The 19043-nt window shown below is 45.4% G+C and overlaps 2 protein-coding genes across 5 annotated transcripts in view; one reads left to right on the top strand and one right to left on the bottom strand.

Moving 5' to 3' along the window:
* The window catches only part of DDX42 (DEAD-box helicase 42), a 29544-nt gene extending 17602 nt beyond the window's left edge, over positions 1-11942 (top strand). For all 4 annotated transcript variants that reach the window (XM_090292660.1, XM_090292659.1, XM_090292658.1 and 1 more), the window contains 10 exons: positions 795-971; positions 1545-1673; positions 2725-2824; positions 3417-3464; positions 3967-4064; positions 5545-5821; positions 6320-6546; positions 7949-8059; positions 9227-9328; positions 10411-11942. In XM_090292660.1, the coding sequence (XP_090148786.1) occupies positions 795-971; positions 1545-1673; positions 2725-2824; positions 3417-3464; positions 3967-4064; positions 5545-5821; positions 6320-6546; positions 7949-8059; positions 9227-9328; positions 10411-11103 (1962 nt within the window). In that variant the 3' untranslated portion in view covers positions 11104-11942. The remainder of the gene's footprint in view (positions 1-794; positions 972-1544; positions 1674-2724; positions 2825-3416; positions 3465-3966; positions 4065-5544; positions 5822-6319; positions 6547-7948; positions 8060-9226; positions 9329-10410) is intronic.
* A 183-nt stretch (positions 11943-12125) lies between these two features.
* FTSJ3 (FtsJ RNA 2'-O-methyltransferase 3) lies at positions 12126-18852 on the bottom strand. Its single transcript, XM_090292663.1, has 21 exons — positions 18692-18852; positions 18500-18595; positions 18232-18337; positions 17892-17938; positions 17692-17771; positions 17172-17271; positions 16892-17086; positions 16696-16811; positions 16479-16583; positions 16292-16392; positions 15977-16057; positions 15750-15896; positions 15506-15641; positions 14275-14456; positions 14049-14169; positions 13703-13971; positions 13346-13431; positions 13155-13254; positions 12861-13044; positions 12684-12778; positions 12126-12599 (listed from the first exon to the last, which is right to left on the bottom strand). The coding sequence occupies exons 2-21, from the start codon at positions 18564-18566 to the stop codon at positions 12407-12409; spliced, it is 2511 nt and encodes an 836-aa protein (XP_090148789.1). The 5' UTR covers positions 18567-18595; positions 18692-18852; the 3' UTR covers positions 12126-12406.
* Between the last annotated feature and the right edge of the window lie 191 nt (positions 18853-19043).

Raw genomic sequence — 19043 nt, 5'->3', positions numbered from 1 at the left:
ACAATGATAGTCAATGGCTATATTTATTTTATAAACAAGTCAAATTGGAAGAACACTGATTAATGTGTTTGTATTATATTCCCTCTGTGGCTTTGTCTTAACTTTTGCATTAAATAAGGGGTGGGGGAGACATACATGAAATATACGATTATTTTTGAAACCTTATAAATTAAAGAGCAAAGTGAATTATTTACCATTTTAAAAAGTTGCTAAGGGGGCTGGGAAATATTTTATAGCTGATAAATATCTTGAAAATACGATCTGAAGAAAATAGTTCGTTAGGCCTAAACTTAGTAAAAAATCTGTGTGGACAGGTTTAGCACTCAGTGACTAGGATTTCTTTGTCCATGACCTGAAAATTTTCATAATTACTGAAAATAATAGCTTCTGTTTCACACTTATTTATGAGATTTATTCATTTCTACACAGAAAATGAGAATTTTCTGGATATGGATGAGATAGTCTGCCTTGTTAAGGGGACAGGATTTTTAAATTTTAGCAATCTACTTATAAATTACAATTTCTTATTTCTATATTTTAAGCAAAATGGAGTCATTCACATTTTGTAAATGGTGGCTGATCCCATGAACAGAATAATGTTTCTTACAAATCACAAAGTTGAGGGGAATGCCAGGTATTTTTTGTTACTTCGTAGTCATTATGCATAGCCCAGGATATTTTCGTTCCAGTGGAAATAAGTGGCATTAATAGTCATTTACCCCTTCCCCAGAATTTCCTTCAGAACACCTTTAAGATAGAAGGTTGAGACTAGACATACTTTGCTTTTTCTCTAGGGTGTTCCCGTGGCTTTAAGTGGTAGAGACATGATTGGTATTGCCAAAACAGGCAGTGGGAAAACTGCAGCCTTTATCTGGCCCATGCTGATTCATATAATGGACCAGAAGGAACTGGAGCCAGGTGACGGCCCAATTGCAGTGATTGTGTGTCCTACTAGGGAGCTTTGCCAGCAGGTATGTGTTTTGTGTGGAGTGCCTCCTTTTATATGTGAACTAGCAAGGGACTAACCAGTCAAGTGAGTAGAATTACCCAGGAAACTTCTTTTTATTGTGAAATACACATAAAATTTCCTGTTTTAACCATTGTAAGTGTACAGTTCAGTAGCATTAAGTACATTGTTGTGTTACTAGGAAACTTATGGTAAATGTTATATATTTTCTATACAACCAAATACACACTTTTCCTTTAAAAACTACTGTTTTAAGAGAAAAAAATATGATACGGGAATTTTTTATATTGTAAGCTCCCTGTGTTTCCCTCCTGGATTAGTTATTTTGCTTGGTAGGAAAGGCAATGACAAGAGTCAGGAAGGGAAGTGGAAAATTAATAACAAGATAAGATTTTAGCCTGTTGAGACATCGTAATGATAATCTATTCAATTACTTTATGAATAAAATTGTGATTTTAAAGTATTTTCTAGCTTTTTATTTTCTGTGACATTGCACTCTTTCTTAGAACTCCCTTTTGGTTGTGACAGGTGTTAAGTGTCATTTTGTTAATATGTCATTATGTCAACAACTTTGTAGATCCATGCAGAATGTAAGCGGTTTGGGAAAGCATACAATCTTCGGTCAGTGGCTGTGTATGGTGGAGGGAGCATGTGGGAGCAGGCCAAGGCCCTTCAGGAAGGGGCAGAGATCGTTGTGTGTACTCCAGTAAGTATGGCTTGAGTTTAACCCTTTGAGTGCCATGCGTAATTGCTAAAATTCGTGCAAGAAATGCCAGGCTATTTGCTGAGAAATGCAGAGTTTATGAAAAATGTCTATAAAAACATTATTATTCATTCCATCGTTATTTACATTTCTAGCCATTGAAAAAGTCAGTGGGAGCAATGCTGGCACTTTGGGATAATTTGTCAGTGCCGCTCACAGCGATATTTGGTACTCAAAGGGTTAAATGGCTTCTCAGCCTCTCTTGGTATGGAAAAATGGAGGGTTATTGGAGGACGTTTTCCCTAAAATGTGGTGGAGCAGAGGTTGAGAATACTGTGTTTTGGCTTAATTTTGACTAGTCGACTAAAATAGCAGTCCAATTAAGATTCTCTGACCTGAATGTTAATAGCTACAAATTCCTCTCTACTTCGAAAAGCTTTTCTTATGCTCTCCTAGAAGATGGAGGCCCTGACCTGTGTGGCTCAGGTGGGCTGGGTGTTGTCCCACAAAGCAAAAGTTCTTTGGCTCCATCCACTATCAGGGCAAGCGCCTGGGTTGCGGGTGCAGTCCCTGGTCAGGGTGTGTACAAGAAGCAACTGATTGATGTTTCTGTCCCTCTCTTCCTCCCTTCCCCTCTCTAAATATAAATAAGTAATTCTTTTTAAAAAGAGAAAGAAAATAAAGAAAATGGATTTGTGGTCATTGAGAGCAACAAGAATGAAAAAATTATTCAGTGTGGTCAAGGTGCCTAGGAGAGTATAGTCTAAACATTAAAACCCACCAGTAAGTTTTCAAATTGGGTCTTTTCAGAATGCCTCACAAAAGTAGTTCTGGCTATTTGCCCACAATTTAAATCACAGTGTAAAAGGGGGATCTAACAGTTTTCAAAATTTCTGTTCTTTTAGGCCTTGTAGTGCATAAAGTCCCAGGGCTATCAGACTAGAGTCTTATAGTCTGAGACCAGAGTATTACTACTGTTGCCAGGAGCACAGCCCTAGAGAGTTTTTGTCAATGTCTTTAATTACACTTACTACTCATTTTCTGGATCTCATAGGGCCGACTGATCGATCATGTAAAGAAGAAAGCTACAAATCTTCAAAGAGTCTCTTACCTTGTGTTTGATGAAGCAGATCGAATGTTTGACATGGGATTTGGTATGCCTTGAATACCAGTTTCTTCTGTCCCCCACCTCATGATGCTAGTTTTTTCTACGTCTGGTCTTAGCAGGGCTTTTTTTATGCATGAGAAAAGCTAAAAATATTCCTGGGTATGGTTTAGACTGTAGAGACGTGGCTAACACAACTGTGTTTAGATGCTTGCTCAGGAAAAGTCTGCTGGGTATGAACTGAATTGAGGACATTTTAAAGTGCCTTTGTATGTGGGGGGTATTCTCTCCATGCTCTTATTTTTATTCATGTGCCTCTGATTGTGGAGGTTACGGTCTGTGTTCTCAGGTAAGTGGATATGATACCAGGCAAGGCCCTTTGTTTTCCTGTCGTCCTTCACTTTCTTGACTGTGTGAAAATTTGAATTATCTTTTTTGTCTGGTACACCACTGGGCCTAACCCAGCTCGATGGAGGGCAGATGTTGCTGAGTTTTATACTGAATGATAGGTCTAGGAGTTTCAAAATTTTCTTAATTCTTATAACCTTTCATATAAAGATTTTTACTAAAATGACTTTTCCAGATATCCCAAACTGTATTACCTAGTTATAATACTAATTGTACTGTTCTGCTTCTTCCAGAGTACCAGGTGCGATCCATAGCCAGTCATGTCCGTCCTGACAGACAGAGTATGTATGAAGCAGTTTTATTAAGCCACATTTATACTCAGTAAACTTCTATTTAATTTATAAGCAGTCATGGTATCAAAAATGATCTGATAAGAATGATAAAAGGTAACATACTGACACTACCTGAGCTGATAACCTCACTAGTCACTCATTTTTATAGATACAAGAACTAAGAGTGAGAATTAAGTGACTTCCCCCAATTTATAGAGTTTTATTGGTGGATAAAGGCAACGCACAGTGTAGTTAGCTGATTTGAAGTCAAGAGCCTTTTCCTGAACCATGCCAAGAAACGCCATCTTAACCAGAAATGTGTAAAAATAGAATAAGAGCAAGTCTTTTTTCCTTTGTGAATTAGTTTTTTTTTTTTTAACTAAATTTAAAGTTAAGGTAGGTTTATTTTTAAAAACTGAATATATTAAAAAATATATTTTGTAGGAAATTTAATGGTTATTCTAAAAAGAAGTCATGCTGTTTCTTTAACAGAATTTGCTTTACCTTCTAGCTCTCTTATTCAGTGCAACTTTTCGGAAAAAGATTGAAAAACTGGCCAGAGACATCCTGATTGACCCTATCCGAGTGGTGCAGGGAGATATTGGAGAGGTAACCCTAAGCAGGGCTGAATGGGACCCCAGTGGGTAATTTCTCATATTATGGAGACATGGAACTGATTTCTCACTGCTGGGGGAAAAACGTCATATATTTGTGGATGAGGCAGCATGTTTCAAACTTGCTTTAAAAATCACAGGGAGGGTTTCTGGACCCAAGGGTAGGTAGGACGACAACCATGTCCAGCTTGAAGCAGCTAGAGGAGCTTGAGACCTTCGCCCATTGTCCTTTACAAGATTACAAAGGGTCTTAATATCTGAGAGGGAGGGATAGTTATTTTTTACGAACCATGGGTATGGACTTGGGGGGGGATGCTGGGGGAGGGAGATACTGGGTGGAGGGGAGTAAAGGGGAAAAAATTGGAACTACTGTAACAACATAATCAATAAAATATACTTTAAAAAAAAAAAAATCACAGGGAGGGGGGTAGACGAAAAAGATGGTAAATGTTGATCCGTAAATAATTGTTGAAACTTGGTGATGGATATAAGGGAGTTGTTTTATGTTAATTTCCCTCTCTTTTTTTTGAATGTTTGAAATTTTTCCATAATTTTCTAAATTTATTGGGATGATACTGGTTAACAAAAGTACACAGGTTTTAGGTGCACAATTCCACTACACATCAGCTGTGCACTGTATTGTGTGTTCACCACAAGTCAAATCTCAGTCCATCATCATTTATCCCTCTCCCCCCCCACCATACCCTCCTTCACCTCCCTCCATAATAAGTTTAAAAATAAAAACTTGGTGGGCGGTGGAAAGCAAGCTTTGCCTAGAAGACTACCCGTCAGTTAGGATGGAACTGACATTTGAAATTATTGTGGGAGGAGGACTACACAGCATGGAGTAGGGGGACTTGAAAGGCCTGGTGAAAATGAATTCAGGGTTTTTTCCTTACCCGCAGAAACCCTATGTGGAAGATTTCTCTGAATTGGGATTTGAAATTCAATTAAGATTGCCTTGAGAATTCCTTAAGTTTCATGCTGTGTTTATTAAAGTTCTGTGCAGTGAGCATTTTGACAGTGTCCATTTTACATTTCTGTGTGCCTTGTGTGTGTGTTTGAATTGTACTAGGAACAGTGAGTTGGGGGGGGTGGGATCCATAGCCAGTCGTGTCCATCCTGACAGTATGAAACAGTTTTATTAAGCAATCATGGCATCAAAAATGTGATGAGAATGGTAAAGGGTGAGATAACAGTTTAATAATAACAGCTTAATTTATTAATAACAATAGGAATATAAAAATATTGCGGCTAATAGGTAGTCAGTATATGTATGCATCAGGGGAGATGGGAGAGCACAGTGATTCGAGAACAGACCTGAGTTCTGAGCTGCACTTGACTTGCTGAAGGAAGGCCCCAGGAGAATGAGGGATTGTTCAGGGTTCTTCTAGATGTAGGTAGGAAATGTAGGTCCTTGTTCAGGTGCCGTATGGCACAAAGGTCATAATCCTCTTTCATTTCTTCCTTTTCAGGCAAATGAAGATGTGACACAGATTGTGGAGATTCTCCATTCCGGTCCTAATAAGTGGAACTGGCTTACACGGCGTCTGGTGGAGTTTACCTCTTCAGGGAGTGTCCTCCTGTTTGTCACTAAAAAAGCTAATGCTGAGGAGCTAGCCAATAACCTTAAACAGGAGGGTCATAATCTTGGGCTGCTTCATGGGGACATGGATCAGAGTGAAAGAAACAAGGTCATTTCGGACTTTAAGAAAAAGGATATCCCAATCCTGGTGGCCACAGATGTCGCAGGTAGAGTATGAGTTTCCCCAGTAACCTTAGATTGCTATGTTGTCAGTGTGCTCTGTCTTGCTTATATAAGACCTATAATATCCGGTCAGGCTGGTTACAGGCACTCTGCTGGCCTGACTGGCCAGGTCCTGTGGAGCAGCAGTTCAGAGCGCACTGATCACAACCAGAAAGAACTTAATTTCTCAGCCTTGGGCACATTTGATGCTGGTTTTATTTTTTTTTTTATACCTGGTACATGAGAGAGGCCATGGCAGGTTATTGATGCAGAAGATGTATGTCCCTTACAATAGGTGGCCCAGCATCATAGAATCTACAATAGTGGCATTTGTTCTAGAAGGGTAACTTAATACTTGTATCTCAGGTGAGCAAACCATGCACTTTGCCTAGATAAGAGGAATGTGGGTTCATAAAGGTTTAGCATTCTGGTTTACTTTGGTCTTTTGACTCCTGATGAAGAATAAAGGAATTTAGTGTGTGTGTTTTGTTTTTTTATTTCAGCTCGTGGTCTAGACATTCCTTCAATTAAGACTGTCATTAACTATGATGTGGCACGAGATATTGATACCCACACTCATAGGATTGGCCGCACAGGACGAGCGGGTGAGAAGGGCGTGGCCTATACCTTGTTGACCCCCAAGGACAGCAATTTTGCTGGTGACCTTGTCCGGAACTTGGAAGGAGCCAATCAACATGTTTCCAAGGAACTCCTAGATCTGGCGATGCAGGTGAGGGGCTGGGCACACTTCAGATTGCTTCCAGATCTAAAACTAAGTAAAAATTCAGTAAGCTTGAGGCAGATAACCTAGAAACATGTCAAGAAGGGGGGTGGGGTGGGGAAGGATAGTGCTTATGAGGTACTGGTTAGTATTGTAGGACAGTAAAATTCATCTGGTCTGTCTTCTCATCCTCTCCTTTCAGCAGCATCTATGTTGAAAAACTATTCCTTCCTTTGTGCCAAAAATCTGTCCCTCTGAAATTTCTACGTGCTTGCCCCATAGCACACTTAGGAGTAGGTCTAATCTCAAATGTGGCTTCTGTTCTCTTCAGTCTTCTCTTTTGGAGGCTAAAAATGTGTGATGTCTTTAAAAATGATGTATTTATTCCTCAGACATAGATCTCAGATTTTTGACCACACTGATTGCCAGTCCAAAACTGAGTGAAGCATTCTACCAAATTAAGTCATGAGTCATGTCGATACATGCAGTCCTCAAATTACAAATGTGTATGGGAGACTTAGGTATTTTTCAGATAGTCAAGCCCACAGCGCTGTTACCCATAATGCCATTGTCATGTGCTGCTGTTCGTGCTTCAGGTCCTGGGAGTAAAGGACCTGCATTGCTGAAGAGTAGAATAATGTTTTCTTCCCTTTTAATGGAGATAGAGAGCCAGTCCTGAACTGAAATTTTGAACAAGATCATTTTGTCTTTGGCATTTTTCTGTATTTCTTTTTGCGCCTCAGGCTCCCTGTGCTCTGAGACTGGAATCAGCTTCTCTCATCAGCTACCTTTCCCAAGTGTGCCCTGTCGTGTGTGATTGTCAGATAAAGCCCCAGCCTCCCCCAGAGATGTTTGCAGTCTGAGGAGAATGTGAATAAATCTGATTAGTAGTATTCTGACAGTGACCAAGTTCAGTGAAAACTTTTCGACTCTGGATAAATAAAATTTTATGTTATTTTTTTATGTGGCTACCAGTCCTGGGCCTCTGCTTGTAGCATCACTTCACATAGTTCTTCTTCCTTTAGTTTTGAACCCACTAATTCTTTAAAAGCTTTGAATTTTTATGTCCAGTGCTATGTATAGATTTTTTGAAAAACAGAAAATAAATTCATTTTCCTCAAGGAAGTTAGAAGTGTCCAGAGTAACTAATCACTTCCCTTCCTAGAGGCCTGGGGGAAGGAGCAATAAAGGAAGCCTTAGATAAGGATCTAAGCCTCCTGATAAATTGGTGGATTAAACAACCAAAAGAAGTGAATCTGTGGTTCTTACGAGCAGTTCCCCCGTTGCCATAAATAATTGGCTAAAGATTAAGCAAAAAGTTCTCTCCCGCTTAGTTTCCTCTTTGAGCTTGTCCTCTTCCTGTGGCCCCCTCTCCCTACCCCTGCTTCACCTTAAATTGTGTTTAATGCAGAACGCCTGGTTTCGAAAATCCCGCTTCAAAGGAGGGAAAGGCAAGAAGCTGAATATTGGTGGAGGCGGCTTGGGCTACAGGGAGCGGCCTGGCCTGGGCTCAGAAAACACGGTGAGTCCACACTACGGTAGTGCCCATGACGTGGCCCCAAGTCCTACGTGGTGCTAGGACTGTTCTCCTCTGAGAAAATCTCAGTGAGTTCAGAACCCTATTTGAAGCGAGCTTTTGTTTAATCTGCTGGTTTAAGTCCATCTTAATGCTAGCTCTTGGTGTTGTGATTTCCTTTTGAAGAAGCGCCTGTGGGTACTTGACTGACTAGCCGTGCCTAGGAAATCAGTCTAGATTAGCAGTGGTCCTCAAATTGTGGGCCCTGGACCAGCTGCAAGTGCCGAGTCATGCCCCACCACAGACCTGGTGAATCGGAAACTCTGGAGGTGGGGCCTGTTTTACCAAGACTGGCCTAGAGCCTGCTGCTAGAATGGCATTGCCAAAGGGCCACTGTAAACTCTAGCTGTATCTTCACTACATTAAGCTGTGGGAAATTTCGTCAGAAATGAGAGAGAGCTTTTCTCACCCACCATGTTAATGAAAGCTCCCCCCGACTGTCTTAACTGCCTGTCTCCTATTAGTCTGATTCCTAACTCAAGTCTACATTTCTGGAGTATTGTAGTTAACTTAGTGTCTTTGATAAATAAATAATCTGCTCCCACATTGCATCGATGATGATGATGCGGATGCTGCAGGTGATTGCAGTAGCTAATACTGAGTACTTGCTCTGTGCCAGGGCCATTCCAAGCAGGCACCATATTAACTCGGTCCGCTCAGCTACTCAGGGAGTGAGCACAGGTAATGAAACAGGCACCAAGGTTACACACTGCTCCCTGCGGCCCAGCCTCAGACTCCTAAGGGTCTGGGTTCAAAGCCTGAACAGTCATGCATGTGCCCTCCTGCCTTCTGGCCTTTTCATCTTTACTATAATTTTTACATAATTACATAAGCATGTTCACATTTGTATAAATAATACCACGTAATCAGCTTTGGGCATTATCTGACCTCATTTCTGCTTATTGGAATTCCCAGAAATAGAAGTACTGGGCTAAAAGGCATAGCATTTTAAAATGATTCTTCATTCTTGCACCTTTTCTCACAAAACATAAGTAACTTTCTAACAATATCCTGTCCCCATTTCCACTCCAGCTTTCTGTATGTTGAGGCCCAGTCTGTAGCGGGGAGCTTTCCTACTTTTTGTCCATCTTCATCGGTGTCCTTATTTTTTAGGACCGAGGGAATCACAACAATGTAATGAGCAACTACGAGGCCTACAAGCCCTCCACAGGAGCCATGGGAGATCGGCTGACGGCAATGAAAGCAGCTTTCCAGGTCTGAGATGAGCATTTGTCTCAAAGAGCTTTCAGCAGTAACTCCTAGGCAGGCTCACCCTGACTGGTGTGGCTCATTGGGTTGGGTGTTTTCCCACAAACCAAAGGGTCGCCAGTTCCATTCCCAGAATTCGCGCTTGGGTTGCAGACCAGGTCCCCATTTCGAGTTGTCTGTGAAGCAACTGATCGATGTTGCTCTTCCTTTCTTCCTCCCTCCTTTCCCTCTCTCTTAAAATAAAGTCTTGCCCTGTCTGGTGTGGCTCAGTGGATTGAGCACCAGCCTGCAAACCTAAGGTTCGCTGGTTCAATTCCCAGTCAGGGCACATGCTTGGGTTGCGGGCCAGGTCCCCGGGTAGGGACATACGAGAGGCAACCAATCTGTTTCTCCCTTCCTTTCCCTCTGTCTAAAAATAAATAAAATCTTTAAAAGTAAATAAATAAATCATGGGGTGGGGGGACCTCAGGCAGTCACAAGGGGGCCTGCTCTTGAGGTGTAGCGGGGCTTGTAGGCTCGATGTTGGATTTAGGGCCCTCTTACTGCTTTTCATTTGAATATAAATTTAACTGTAGCTGACCTAGAGATGCAGGTGTAGAGACTGCAGAAAGCCCTCATGCTGGTCATCTACTTCAGGCAAACCCAGAGCCTGGGCTCTTGTGCTACAGCAGGGCTGAAGGTCCCTCCCTCCCTGCCCCTCAGCCTGCCTCCAAGGCTATTGTAATCTGGCTGTCAGTAGTTGCCCTTTTTTTTAGCTATGACAAGTTTGATTCTGTATCTCTTGTGAACTCTGAACCTGTCTCTCTTCTACACTTAACCTCCAGTTGGCTAGCTGGCCTTAATTTGCACATTTATTCATCTCCAGGCTGATACTTCTGTTAGGTCCCAAGATGTACTCCTTTTTCATTAATAGGGGAGCCCAGAAACCACAGAATTGTGGGGCCATCAGGACACTAAAGTGCCACGATAGCTTGGATACTATCTTCTTTGTGAACATGCAAGTTTTTGTATACTTGGTCATTGCCAGGCTTATATATTCAAGTTTCTTGAACTCACTGATCTTACCCATTTTCATTCTTTCTCTTTAGTCACAGTACAAGAGTCACTTTGTTGCTGCCAGCTTAAGCAACCAGAAGGCTGGAAGTTCTGCTGCTGGAGCAAGTGGATGGACAAGTGCAGGGAGCTTGAATTCTGTTCCAACTAATTCAGCCCAGCAGGGCCTTAACAGTCCTGACGGTCCCACTGCCAGTGCCACCAAGGGCATCCCAGGCTTTGGCAATACTGGGAACCTCAGCAGTGCCCCAGTGACCTACCCCACTGCCGGAGCCCAGGGAGTCAACAACACAGCTTCAGGGAATAGCAGTCGAGAAGGGATTGGGGGTAGCAATGGGAAGAGAGAGAGGTATGCTGAGAACTGGGGTGGCAGCCGTCATAGCCATGGAGAGGGTGGCAGTGGAAAGCATGGCGAGAGCCCACATCATGGAGATGGTGGTCGCCATGGAGAGGGACACTGCTATCCAGAAAGCAGTGGCCGTCATGCCGAGAGCCATCGTCACGGAGAGAACAAGCATGGAGGAGGCGGAAGCCGGCATGGGGAGAGTCGAGGTGCAAATGACGGCCGGAATGGTGAAAGCAGGAAAGAAGGCTGTAACCGTGAGAGCAAGGTGGACCCCAAGGTGGACAGCAAGATGGACAAGATGGACAGCAAGACAGATAAGACTGCTGATGGTTTTGCTGTCCCTGAGCCACCCAAGCGCAAGAAAAGTCGATGGGACAGTTAGATGGTATGTGCTGAAGTGTGAATTCCTTTAATTTTATTTTTAGAAAGATTTTTGGTAAGTAGGAGTCTCAGGGCTGGGTTGGGGCCCAAGGTGTAAGGACCCCCTGCCCTTAGTGGATAGCTGGCGCGTGGAGACATTACCCCTTCATCTGGATTGTGTTTGTATTATTTTCTTGGGAAGCTACTTTGGTCCTTAAGACACAGTGAGGGCTGGGAAGCTGCTTTTTGGTCAGGTGAGAATACTTTGGAAGAAAGGGCCCGATAGGGTACAAAACTCACACTAGGTCTGTATCATATGTAGTGTATATTTTTTACTGCCATCTTATAAACATCTGTAAGTAAAGTTCTTTTTAGCTGTGTGGCTAGGCAGTTCCTTTAGGAGTTGGCTTCTGCAAACCCAGTCCTTTGAGGTATTACTGATGTTCGGGAAGCACTTTAGTGCTTCCAGACATTTGCAGGGAAGGGATGTGACTGACGCGTAAGCGGGAGTCAAGGCTCTCAGGTTCTGCAGCCAGGTTTGTACCCAGCCCTGAGACAGCAGCCCGCTGGCGCGGAGCCGCTACTATTGAAGGGGGAAAATGACCCTAAAAACAGGATCGCTCCAGGGCTGAAGTACTGCTAAATTTAAAAAGCAACCCCAACAGCTTTTACCTGTCTTCTGTTTCATTGTTTTTTTTTTAACTCACCACAATGGTAGAAAAATCTTTTGCTGATTTTGATGATTTGTTCTATCTTGTTTATAAAAGAAATATACATACTTTGAATTTTGTGACTTTGTGAAGGTTTCTTTAAGATGTGCAGTCCTTTCTGCTTGCTCTAGTAAATGTTTTACTACTGGGACCTGTGGATTGTCATTTCTACCTAATGAGTCAGTACATGTTAAATAGGATTTAGGACAGTGCAGCATGTAAGTTAGCACTTAATGGGAACTATCAGAAGACACCTATAATCATGATTTTGTTTAAATGATCGTGGGAAAGGATGGGAAGGTGGGGAAGACTAGAATGAATGTCGTCCCAACACTCAGCTTCCCCACAGGATTTAATAAAGGTATTTTTTATCCAGTAGCCCGCATTCTTCCCGGAAGGGCTGTGGGGTCTGTTACAGCACCAGCGGGACAGGCACCTTACTGGAGGCAGAGGCTGTCTGCATCGTGAGAGTTCTAGGTAGCCGCCCCTCGCCAGATCTTCTCAGAAGACTGCGACGCAAGCCAGGGCAGGGCTGGTTCCAAGGTGGCCAGAGTAATCTGCAGCGAATCCCTCCTCATCCAGGCGCTGCCTTCTCAGAGGCCCTGGGGGCTCTGCTCACTTTCGCCTGTTCTTTTTCTTCTGCTCCTTCCGTTGCTGTGCTCTCTGGTCCTTCTTCATCCTTGAGTCCACCACCTTGAAATGGCCTCTGACTCCAGCTGGCCGGCGCACTCTGCGGCCCACACCCTTCTTGGCTACAACATAGGTGACGTGGCGTTTCTCCTTGCCAAGCCCAGCCTTCCTGTAGAGGCTACAAAAGGAAGAAACAGGTTAGAAGCTTCCTTTCTGCCACTTTTTGACCAGAGTGCCTTTGTGGGTAAGCTCCCTCCATCACCTTTTAAGCTGTGCCACTTTCTCTCGTTCTGAGATGTCCACCGTGTTCACCACGGCTTCTGCCTTCTTCTTGGTTTGCTCCAGCTTCTTCAGCATCTGTGTGAAGCGCTCAGTCAGGCCGGCCTCCTCCCCGCTCCTGCCTGCCCCACCGCTCACCTCAGGCAGCCCCACCATTTACCCTCCGCTTCTTTCTGGCTTTAGCCTCCGCCACTTTCTTGATGGGACGTGCATTGATTTCCCGCCAGCGTTTGCGGTAATGCTCCACCTCCTCCTTGTTGACAGGCAGCTGCCGGATCCTGTGCGGCTTTTCCTCCTGCACAAACCACTCCGGGAGCTCCCCCTCAGCCTCATTAAATGTGTACCTAGATGGAGAGGACGCAGCCCTAGCAACCGCCCGAGGCTTTCTAGAGGAGAAACCGCTGCTCCCCCATGGCACCCTGGGCCACTTCTCAGGATGTTCCGGCCCCCTTACCGGTTGAAGGAGTTATCTATGAGGTCTCTCTTGGCCTTTTTGGAAGAGGCAATAATAGCACCTAAAGCAAGGCCTTCGGGGTCTAGTATCCGATGTTTGACTAGAGAGGGGCGGGAAAAAGTCCAAGCTCAGTTCCCACCCTGGAACTTCATTGTCTCTTCCCACTCTCCTGGGTGCAGACCCAGCCTCACCTGGGTCCTCAATAGGCACTACCTCAAATCCACCATCATCAGACTTGGGCCCACGGCTTTGCTTCTTACCGTGGCGTGGTTCCCAACTGCAGAAGAGGGGAGGACCGTGCGTGAATGCCCCGCATTCCCCACACCGCTCACACCCACTCCCACGTCACCCCTGGCACCTATTTGAGACTGCTTAGGTAACCTCCAGAAATCCTGCCACAGGCTGTACTGCAGACCGCTTCAAGCAGAATCATCAGTATTTTTAAAGCTCTCAGAATCTATAGCCAAGGTTGAAAACCCCAACTTGAAAAATGGTTAGAAATCACTACTCCCTCTTCACCCCTTCCCCCATCAGCTGTAGCCACTTACCTCTCTTCATCCTCACTGCTGCTATCACTGTCCGAACTGTCATCTCTCTCTTCACCCCCAGTGCCAGTGGCAGCCTCTGTCCCTGATGGAGCCTCTGCCTCCTTAGGGGCCTCGTCCTGGCACCGGGAAGGTTTTCTCTCAGTCTTCAAACTGGAAGGTGGCGGTGGTGGCAGCTGCGACGGCCCCTTCCGACGGCTCTCATACAACAGCTGGGCCTGACTGATCTCCAGAGCCTCATCAGCATCATCCTCGATCCCACTGAAGCCATCCTGTGAGAGGGGAAATCTCCAGCCATCCATCCCCAGGGAATGCCAGTTTCCTAGCTTGGCCCCCAGCCCCCTCTTACCTTTGAGAACCACAGGTTGGCTTGTTCTTCCTGCAGGACCGCCTTTTCCTCCAATGGCACCAACAGCGGATTCTCTTCTTCAGCCTCCTCTTTATCATCTTCTGCTTCAGCAAATCGTACACTGTAGACCCAAGGCCAGTGGGTGGAGGGTCAATGCCCTGGAGAACTACCCCTTACCCCCAATCCCTCTGGCAGCACCTCCTCCTGCACATCAGCCCCACCTTACCGCTTTCGGTCCTTTTGACTCTGAGGTCCTCTGACTCCTGCCAGCTCCTCTGGATCTAGGTCACTATCCAGAGATGAATCGTCATCATCCTCAACATCTGACACATAGATGTCATCTCTTGGCAGATCAGACAGAAGCATGTCTGCAGCACTCATATCCCCTTGTGTTACCTCTTCTAACAACTAAAGTTTGACAGAGAAAGAGAGCAAGGGTACTTAAAAGAACACACTGCTTTGTGTCCATTATCTGTTTATCCTCGGCAATGTTAGGCAATACATTGTGGCAAACACATCATCTCCTTTTATAGACGGGAGGGATGGGGCTGTTAAAAACATCCCGTTCCAGGCCAGGGCACTCACCCATCACCGTCAGCTGTCTGATCTTCAATGGCAGCAGAAATAGGGCATGCAAAAGTTAAGTTCCCCTAGCCTATGTAGCATCAACTCTTAAAATGTTCTAAAACACTTTTTTCTTTAAAAAATGACTCAGAAGGTACCCCATCACCTTCTGAGAATTAAACAATCTACAAATTTTGTTTCCATTGAATAAAGGAGCCCAGGCAACATCTTTTTTTCTCCCTCCCCCCAACTGTAGTACGTAAGTTCTCTTATTCTTTTTTACAGATGAAGGACCTGAGGCAAACACGGGTAAGTGGTACTCTGCTCTTCTGTGCAACAGATGACCTGGTTTTCCATTCCCACACAAAAGCCACCAAAAATCATTTTGCTTGTGACACTGCTTTTATTAAGAAAAGCAAATTCTCCAGTGTTCAGCAGAAAGCACTATTCAGTAGCCACATGCACCAAAGTGCTAACTTGGTCTCAGTGAACTGAGGAATGTTGCTCCCCTCTGAGGGAAATCCTCCATCTCGTGCTCTGGTAGCCTAGGTACCCTGGCTGCGTCTGCTGGAGGCTGCCTTCTTGCAAAGGGTGCCTCTTGGTTCTTACGTGTTATATATTTTATAGGCATATGTGATATTCTTACCTTACAGTTCTGGCAAGAACAACTTTTCCTAATTTCATCATGCTAGATTTATGTTCCTTCCAGGCCTTTGAGACAGGAAGTTCTTGTTCTACTCCCGGTCTCCCCTCACAGAGTCATATATTTATGGGTGGACAGCAACCATGAGTGATGATCATGCATCATACTTGAAGACGTTCAATCCCTGCCCCCCTCCCAAATACCCAAACAGATTCTCCTGTCTCCTCAATCTGTGCTAACCCCACCTCACCTGGTGACCCCGGATGGTGCGCAGGGAGAACATGCCAGTCTCCCCTTCATCTGCAATGGAAACCCCAGGAAGATCCATCTTCAGCTCCACACGCTCCCGCTGCTTTCTCTGTTCACGCAGCAGCTTCTTTTTCTTCCTGAGGCAGACAGTCAGGAATTACACCTGCCCAGCCCTGAAGATCCCAGTTACTCCTTTATTCTCTTCCTCCATTCCCACTCCCAAGCTCCTACCCTGCTACCCTTACCTCTTTAATTCTGCCACCTCCTGGGCCTTCATCTCTGCCAGGGTCCTGTTCAGTTGTTCCTCCTCTTCCTCCTCCTCAGAGATCTGCCTCACAGTCCCAGCTGCTGATTCCTCTTCATCGCCTTCCTCTTCCTCTCCTGAGCTGAGGCTGACAAAGAAGTTCCAGGAATTTGTTTACTTCCCGACACTTGCCCCCAACACGTACCCTGCTTTAAGCTCCTCTCTCACCTGATGTCCAACGCTTTGGCTTGCTCTTTCAGCTTTTTCGCCACATACCGCCGAAGTTTCGTCCTCCAGTTCAGTAGGGACCTGTCCCCGAAATACCATCACTGACTTTACCGTCCATCTCCCTCTGTGTCCCTGCCCCTCCTGTTTTAGGCCCACACCCCAAATTTCACATTTGAGTTACAAATCCCAGGGCTCAGGTCCCCACCACAAACCTGTAGCATAGCAGCATCCTGCTCTCAGCGACCAACATCTTGGTTCTCCCAAGGCCTCCCTACCTTTGGGGGTCCTGGCACCTACACCCACTCCACCACATACCTAAGCTCCTTGCGCCCCAGCACTTTGATATCCTGACAACACACATGTATATCCTCAGTAGTGGCTGGATGCCGTGCCAACTCTTCATCATCTAGTGCAATCTGTTTTGGAAGAGGGAAAGGAGTCGGGAAATTTCAGGCCACATTTCTGGGGTTCCCTTACATCTTCCTCATGTCTGGGGACTCACTTCGCTGGCTTTGGAGAGGAAGTCAACAGGGTTGGCAGCTCGGAGGAAGTCAGTGACCGAGGTACGATGATACAGAGTGAGGTCGCCCTCTGCGTAGCCTTCAGCCTTAGGGAGGGAAACAAAGGTTGAGCAGTCCCTTCCAGGGTGTCTAGAACCCAGCAGGCTCAATCTCCCCAGAGTTTCAGGATCTGAGGATGACCACATTTATCAAACACACCTTTGGTTTCTTCTTAGTCACCAGCTCAGTAACAGTCTTAGCCTGAACTTCAACCTCCTTGAAGGCAAATTTGGGGTCAAAGAATTTACTGTCAACCTTGTCAGGAGCCAGGAATCCTATGATAGGATATATAAGAAAGTGAGCTTTTGTAGTTGACAGACAAGTCAAGAGAAAGGAGGAAGTGATGCCCACCCACCCTGGCAGACTACAAAGATCTCTGCAGATTCATGGCGAGAAGCTTGGGGCTTTGTGGCCTGGACATGGCGGAACAGCTGCTGGAAGATCCATAGCAGAGGCTGATAGTCACGGGAACGGAAAACCTTCGTGATGAAGCAGCCACCACGGGCCAGAAAATCACAAGCCAAACGCAGAGCCATCAGTGTCAAGTGGGCTGTGGGAAAGAGCAAGTTAGCTGACTACCGATGCAGCCCGACAGGGCATGCCCACCCCCACCCCCGTCTCCATGCCCCTGGCACCTTGTGAGTAAGCATCATGGACCCAGCTAGCCCCAACATTAGGGGCCCCATCATTGAGCACAACATCAACTTTCCAGGTCTTCAGCTCCCTCCTTAAGGCCTACGAGGAAGGAAAGGGGTGAGAGCATCAGAAACATAGGAATGGCTACAAATTGAGCCATTTGTCCACCCAAGCGTTTGCTGAGTGCCCATCAAGAGCCAAATACTGTGCCTGGCACAGGGGATACAACAGCAAACAAAAATAACACATCTGTCTTCGTGGAGCTTACAATCTACTAGGAAGCTCACTGGAGAGGACTTCACTGAAATCCCTGCATTTTTCCCAATTCTAAACACCTCATTCCTGACCAAGTAAAGGCTGGAGTCAATACAATGCATATCTTTGGCTTACAGACATCATGCAGGTACCGCTCAAGGCATGGTAAACATGAAAAATCTCACTTTCAGAAAATTTGAATGGGATGAGGAATCAAAGTAGTTGTTTGCATAAAAAGGGGACAGGAAGAGAGATTCCTATCACCTGCCTACAGCGTTCTGTTGTGATGTCCTCTTGGAGTGTCACCACATTGGGAAGAGGCTTTATTGGAACCAGGTCCACCCCTGGAAGAAATCAAATCAGACAATTCCAAAATTTGCCTCAGGCATGAAGAAAGGAAATGTAGAATACAATACCTCATACTGGCACCCCTAAAACACCTGGGAGAGCCACCTGTCACTCACCCACAATAAGACTGGATACCGGCATAAACTTGGCAGCCACCTGCAGCCTATAAAAGAGGAACAAAGATTAAAATACTCAGGACTGTCCCTTCCCCTCCACTGGCAATATGATCTGTCCACCCCCCCATTATTAGGAGGAGCCTTGCCAAGTGCAGTGTCCAGAGCATGTCACCTATACACGTTCCAAACCTCTTCTCTGCGGTGTATGTTTCGGGGTGTAGAGAAATTCAGGCTGGTATTACTGTATTCTTCTCTCATCCAATGCAACTCTGAGTTTCCCCAAGCGAGACAGAACCCAGAAAGCCACCGCCTGAAGCGACAGATGCCAACTGTTACCCACCATCCCCCTGGCGCAGCACACAGGTCCAGCAAGGCTCGGGCTTTCTGCAGGAATTGAAAGCGGCGATTCAGCTGAATCAGCTTGAAAGCAGAACGGGAACGATAACCTAGGAGCGTGGACAAAATAATGAAGTTCACGAAGTGATTTCCCAAAGATTTCGGCGACCTCACAACCCACTACCCCTTTTGCGAAACTCAATATTCGGAAAGGGGGGGAAACCCGACAAAATCGCTTGTCTAACTCGCGGAAGGTGCGAACCCGGACTCACCCGTCTCCTTCGCCAAGTGATAGAACTTGTCCCGCCGGCTCTTTCCGACTTTGCCCTTCTTGCCCATGGTGAAACGGGGGAGGAGTGTCACTCAATCTAGGGAGAAAGTAGAAACTGGAACGTCTCTTCCCGGAGCACTAGATTCCGCTTTCCGTAGCAATCACACTCAAAGCCATGCCTCACACCACTCACCAGCACCCAGCACTGCTTCCACCACTCTTGGGAGTTGCACATGGAAGCAGCAAACGTACTTCCGCTTCCGCTTGCGTTGCGTGCGTCCCCGGCTCCAAGTTTTCCGTCATTTGGGGCGTGGCCATAAAAATATATACTTTGTACCCAGGTTTTATAAGTTGGAAGTTGAGACCAAGAGAGTAGGCAACTTATACTGAAACCGAGTTTCTGGACAGCAACATTTAGGAGTTCTGTGCCTTCGTCACCCCCTTTCAAAGCTCCTGACTTGACGTACCCCCCTCCCGTTTCCATTACCACCCCTACAGCTTGTTATTGTTTCTACGCACACCCCGCCCATTGACCCGGAACTCTT

This window comes from Furipterus horrens, unplaced genomic scaffold (assembly GCF_987537825.1).
Source record: "Furipterus horrens unplaced genomic scaffold, mFurHor1.1.pri manual_scaffold_11, whole genome shotgun sequence".
Taxonomy (NCBI): Eukaryota; Metazoa; Chordata; class Mammalia; order Chiroptera; family Furipteridae; genus Furipterus; species Furipterus horrens.
The sequence above is the reverse complement of the archived record's forward strand: the minus strand, read 5'-3'. Positions and strand labels throughout refer to the sequence as shown.

Bases quoted from the DNA above. Each gene is read 5' to 3' on its own strand.
- FTSJ3 (XM_090292663.1), bottom strand. From the start codon at position 18,566: ATGGGCAAGAAGGGCAAAGTCGGAAAGAGCCGGCGGGACAAGTTCTAT. The intron at 16,584-16,695 runs GTGTGTTTGATA...TCCCTCCCTAAG, and splicing joins TGACTAAGAAGAAACCAAAG to GCTGAAGGCTACGCAGAGGG. The intron at 12,600-12,683 runs GTGATGGAGGGA...TTCCTTTTGTAG, and splicing joins AAAGTGGCACAGCTTAAAAG to CCTCTACAGGAAGGCTGGGC.